This window comes from Sabethes cyaneus, chromosome 1, assembly GCF_943734655.1.
Source record: "Sabethes cyaneus chromosome 1, idSabCyanKW18_F2, whole genome shotgun sequence".
NCBI classification, from domain to species: domain Eukaryota; kingdom Metazoa; phylum Arthropoda; class Insecta; order Diptera; family Culicidae; genus Sabethes; species Sabethes cyaneus.
In genome coordinates this window covers 163,212,481-163,217,428 of record NC_071353.1, presented here as the reverse complement: position 1 = coordinate 163,217,428, position 4,948 = coordinate 163,212,481, and the positions used below count along the sequence as shown (strand labels likewise).

Genomic DNA, 4,948 nt, shown 5'->3' with positions numbered 1-4,948 from the left:
TCATATCCTACAAATTATTTTTTTGCCCCCCGATTTTTCAAGCCAATTTCCAAGGGGGATGACAAAAACTTTAAATAGGATTTGCAATGGCCTAACTAATTTTGCATTGTGTGTCATAAAAATTGCTGATATTATCAATAATTTGTGTTGGATAGGACGGGAATAGGCAATTACGACGAAGCAGCAACATACCCTTTGTGCGGATCCTGAACGTCCGGATTGTAGAAGAGGAAATTGGCTCGGTAGTTTTGACTAAAACGATCTATTTTAGGTGCTGGAGAGAGGTAAATTGTAAATGAGCTGTAATGTTAAAGATGCTGATCAAGAATTTTTAATTTTAAATTTTTAATAATTAATTTGACCGGTTAACTTAAACGTCAATTGTGTGTGACGCTCTTGAGTAGTTTTTAATGTGACGTTACTTAATATTTATTAGCGAGAATAAACGAATATGTTATAAGAATGAATTAAAATCCGCTTCACTTTCGCTGATTCGTCGTGCCACAAATGCATCATGCTACAACCATCAACGTTCCGTCGACGGTTGCGCGACGAACAATCTGAATCGCCCTTAAAACGTGTTTGACAGTCGCCAGCGCCGCGTAAAACGCGTCGACGTCGACGTCGACCGTTCGTTGACGTTGTTGTGTTTATTTTGGTTTTTGCCACCCACCGCCGCGCCGGTTCGTCTCGCGGCCTGTGTTGATATTTTCGTTCATTTTTGGTGATTTTTACGAGCACAGTTGAGAGCTGACTACGGTGTACGGACGGACGAACGATAGTTTTAATTTAGTTTAGTACTTTATTTTTATTCTTTCGTTGCGATTGATATTTTGTTTGCTTCATTCACGGCGTGTGGCGTACAATTGGATTGGATACGAGATTGCCGGTTGTCTCTAAACTTAGGTGGAAATCGCAGAGAGGCTGGTCCAATGGCGTAATCCGTGCTAACACCGAAAATAGTAAGTAAAACTGCATAATAGGTGGTGAGCTGACGATGATGCTGACTTGACTATCAGCTGTTCCCGTTAGTTGCCACGAAACTGATGTCAGTTGTTTTTCGATCGTTCGTTGTATAATAAAAGTTAGGCGACATTCACCGAGAAACGCACACAGCACCGTACCGGAAACGGAGAAAAGACAAAAATAGCTGTGCCGGCCGACCGAAAACAAAGATGGCCTTGCCGGTTTTTTTAGTTGCCATCGCCCACTGCATCTACACGCCGTTCACCAAGGTGGAGGAGAGCTTTAACCTGCAGGCGATCCACGACTTGCTGTACCATCGGTTGAATATTTCGGAGGTAAGTTGAGTCCTGTTTTTTTCTTTCGTTGGAAGAACCAATCATGATTTCTTAACGAAACTAACTTACAGTATGACCACTTGGAATTTCCGGGCGTTGTGCCGCGCAGTTTTCTCGGTCCACTGTTTATCACGTTCTTGGTAACACCGATTGCCACGGTGCTAGACTTTCTTGATGTTAACAAGTTTTGGATGCAATATGTCGGTAAATATACATAACGTGAACTTTTGGCGCTGCCAAAAAGACGATTTGGGTTGACATTTTGGACCGCGTGACGGATTAGTCATGATTGAAATTCAGAAATTCTGTGTTTCAATTTTCGTTAACACCGAAATTGGCAAACTTCCTGACATAGGTAACGGTTGCCTAGCAACTGCGGTAATGCGTTCATCTTGTTTTGCAGTTCGCTTCGCCCTGGCCGGAACAGTGATTTTTGCCTGGGACAAACTGCGTGTCACGCTGCAGAAGCGGCTTGGTGCCGCCGTCTCGCTGTGGTACATTCTGATCACCATCACCCAGTTCCACTTCATGTTCTACATGAGCCGTCCACTGCCAAATATTATGGCGCTTCCGTTGGTGCTGCTGGCGATCAATTATTGGTTGACGCGGAGCGTCAAGCTGTTCATCATCTGCTCCGGGGCGGCGATCATTATCTTTCGAGCGGAGCTCGCCATGCTGCTGGGACTGTATCTCCTGTACGACCTGTATTACAAGCGAACAAAGTTGGATGCCGTGCTGAAAGTGGCCATCCCAGCTGGTGTGCTGTTCGTTCTGCTAACGATGATTGTCGATAGTTTCTTCTGGCAGCGGGTGCTGTGGCCCGAAGCGGAGGTTTTCTGGTTCAATACGGTGCAGAACAAGAGCTCCGAATGGGGTACGTCACCATTCCTATGGTACATCTATTCGGCCCTTCCGCGAGCGATGGGCCTATCGCTGCTGTTCGTACCGTTCGGAATCGCGCTGGAAACGCGCATCCGGTCGCTGGTCATTCCGGGAGTGGTGTTCGTGCTGCTCTTTTCGATGCTGCCCCACAAGGAACTGCGCTTTATTATCTACGTTTTTCCGCTGCTGAACGTAGCGGCCGCCTGTGCCTGTAGTAGAATGTTGGTGACCGTTTTAACCAGACCAAAGGGCAAAAACTAATTTGGTTTTTTTTTTTGCAGATGGCACAATCGACAAAAGACATTTTTTCATAAGTTTTTATCGCTCATTGCACTGGGACATCTGGTGGGGAATGCTTTCCTGACAATGTTCCTGCTGCTGGTGGCAGGTACGAACTATCCCGGTGGAATCGCTATTTCAAGGTGAGAAAACTTGTTTAAAATCGAAATTCGTTCTTATACTAAGCACTTTTTTGATAGATTTCATCGAATGGCTGCCGGTGAAACCGGCATTTCCGTACACATCGACAACCTGGCAGCTCAGAGTGGAGTTTCTCGCTTTTTACAGGTTCACTCCGACTGGATGTAGGTTCTACCTTTCCTAACTTACGAAGTTTGTTTTTAAAACCAAACCGTTTTCTCTCACCAGCTACAGCAAGGAGGAACGCCTGGTTCCGGGCGACCTGCGGCTGCATCGGTTCGACTATCTGCTGACGGAAGCGCGCGATAAATACTCGGACGAGATGCGGCTGCTGGGACAGACGCACGAAGTGCGGGAATTCGTCGAGTGTTTCAACAGCATCGGGCTGCAGTATCGGTCCGTTTTGCCGGTAAAGATAAAGACGAAACCATGCGTGTTTATCATGCAACGACGGCCGGAGGTGGATCCGAGCCGGATTCGGTTGAACTTTGACGATGTGTTGGAAACGGCCGGCATCGGTGGCAGTGGAGCACTGAGCGATCCCGAGTTTCCACCGATCGAAATCGATGGCAGGGTAGAGGAGGATGAACCGGACGACGAAGAACCAGATGGGGAAGATGAACCAGACGAAGCAGAAGAAGAGCCTAACGAGGAAGACGAATCTGAAAAAGAGGTGGTTGAACAACCGGAGAAAAAACTGCCTCGATTGAGAAAAATCCGACCACCGAAAGAACCCAGTTCGACAGTTCCGAAAACGATACCGCGTTCTGCCTCCAAGGGCCGACTGCGAGTACGACAGATTCTGGAGGAAAATGCACATCTCCTGCAGGAGGATGAAGACGGTGAAACGCAGGAGGACAAACGAGCTAAAGTGGCTTCCTATTTGCAGCGGGCAACCACGCCCAAGCTAAGGACGGCTCAGCGAATTATCAAAGAGGAAAAACTAAAGCAACTGACCAGCGAGTTGAGTAAGCTCGATTTTAGCAATTTGTGTAATCTCGATCGGATGTCGTCGCGGGAGTGTCTGAAGATGATAATCGATGATCAGTACAGCGAAGAGGTTGAGTCGGAAACTGAAGGTGTTGCTGATGATGATGATGATGAGGAGGAACAGGAGAATCAGAATGACGAATGAGAATTGTTAGACGTGTTTGAAAGTAGCTGCTGGATTGTTCAAGATCTAGTTCTATTGCAAAAAAATGCAGCCTACCAAAGTAAGTTAAAACATTTTATTAAGACCGTTTATTGGGAGTTTGTGATCGTAGCGATTTGTCACATTCTGGCAATTATAGCCGTCTGATTAGCATTCGAGCTTCCTTTTCTTTCATGGCATAGGGTGCTGCAAACCCCAAGTTCCAATTCCTAGTGAGGGAGAAAATGCACATTGAACGACTCGTAAACTTTTGGTGAAAATGTATAGACAATCACTTACTGATAGTAGCAGAAGTGTCCATACCACCATCCTGCACCGAGCAATTCTGCACAACCTTTACCCACTTTGCCTTTATCAAACGCAGAAAAGGTCCATCCATTGTGCTTAGCAAAATCACTGTAAAAGTTTCCCGCAACAAGATCTCCAATCCGAAGCTGATACAGGTTCAGTTCACTTTCAACGGCAAACCCGTTGAACCGTGCCGACCGCGAAGATCCATCCTTATACGTCGTAAGCACCAGCAATTCATGGTCGAAAAACCTCGTGATTTGATGCAGCTTTTCCAGCCCCAACCAAAGCTGACCCTGCAAATCGCCAAAACCGTTTTTGAAATCGGCCCAGGTTCGGTTAAAGGACAAACTATCGTCGAATCGACGATGAATTACGGTCCAACCGCCACCTTGGACGCTGTTCTCGCAGTACGCCGGAAAGGGGGCGGTCGAAGACAGGATTGGATGCAGTAGGTAAACTCCGTCCATGCCGGCTGCCGCGTCCCGGCAGGCAGAGATTGCTCCAAGTACTGGGGGAAAAAATTCCAAGCTAAAGTTTTTCTGTTGCAAAAATTTCACAGCGAGTGAAACTTACCTTGGACCGTTACATTACTGGCCGCGTTTGTTAACCCTAAGGCAAGACCGAGTGAAATTAGGAGACGAATCAACATCGTTACCGCTTACCGTATCCCACTGAATGTAGCAGATTCATTCGTTTTATACCTTTTTTTAGATATGGTCAAGGAAGATAACGCATATCGTCCAACTATTAAATAGTGCATTATCGCGAAAAGAACTCAATAACTATTATGGATAAGAGATATAGGTCAAGACTAACCGGCTGGTGTCGAAAATGATGCCCTGATGATGACTCTAAAAAAGTATTAAACTATCTATCAACTATCAATAAAATATTTTATGGA

General features: G+C 46.0%; 2 protein-coding genes across 3 annotated transcripts; one reads left to right on the top strand and one right to left on the bottom strand.

Annotated features, from left to right (window-relative positions):
- Positions 1-709: 709 nt before the first annotated feature.
- On the top strand, positions 710-3,828 carry LOC128738515 (probable Dol-P-Man:Man(7)GlcNAc(2)-PP-Dol alpha-1,6-mannosyltransferase). Of its 2 annotated transcripts, none has more exons than XM_053833721.1 (7): positions 710-962; positions 1,086-1,301; positions 1,373-1,505; positions 1,705-2,404; positions 2,465-2,605; positions 2,663-2,767; positions 2,832-3,828. In XM_053833721.1, exons 2-7 carry the CDS (start codon positions 1,176-1,178, stop codon positions 3,736-3,738), a joined length of 2,112 nt encoding a protein of 703 aa, XP_053689696.1. In that variant the 5' UTR covers positions 710-962; positions 1,086-1,175; the 3' UTR covers positions 3,739-3,828. The 2 variants fall into 2 exon arrangements, with proteins under 2 accessions (XP_053689696.1, XP_053689704.1); XM_053833729.1 differs by having other exon boundaries at positions 1,020-1,301.
- Positions 3,829-3,889: 61 nt separating this feature from the next.
- On the bottom strand, positions 3,890-4,696 carry LOC128732386 (fibrinogen-like protein 1). The gene is made up of 3 exons (XM_053825635.1): positions 4,621-4,696; positions 4,036-4,555; positions 3,890-3,965 (listed from the first exon to the last, which is right to left on the bottom strand). The coding sequence occupies exons 1-3, from the start codon at positions 4,694-4,696 to the stop codon at positions 3,890-3,892; spliced, it is 672 nt and encodes a 223-aa protein (XP_053681610.1).
- Positions 4,697-4,948: the final 252 nt, after the last annotated feature.

Excerpts from the sequence above, each read along its gene's own strand:
- LOC128738515 (XM_053833721.1), top strand. The coding sequence starts at position 1,176 with ATGGCCTTGCCGGTTTTTTTAGTTGCCATCGCCCACTGCATCTACACG. Across the intron at positions 1,302-1,372 it reads ATCGGTTGAATATTTCGGAG|TATGACCACTTGGAATTTCC; the intron begins GTAAGTTGAGTC and ends ACTAACTTACAG. Across the intron at positions 1,506-1,704 it reads GTTTTGGATGCAATATGTCG|TTCGCTTCGCCCTGGCCGGA; the intron begins GTAAATATACAT and ends CTTGTTTTGCAG.
- LOC128732386 (XM_053825635.1), bottom strand. The coding sequence starts at position 4,696 with ATGTTGATTCGTCTCCTAATTTCACTCGGTCTTGCCTTAGGGTTAACA. Across the intron at positions 4,556-4,620 it reads CAGTAATGTAACGGTCCAAG|TACTTGGAGCAATCTCTGCC; the intron begins GTAAGTTTCACT and ends TTTTTCCCCCAG. Across the intron at positions 3,966-4,035 it reads GGACACTTCTGCTACTATCA|GAATTGGAACTTGGGGTTTG; the intron begins GTAAGTGATTGT and ends CTCCCTCACTAG.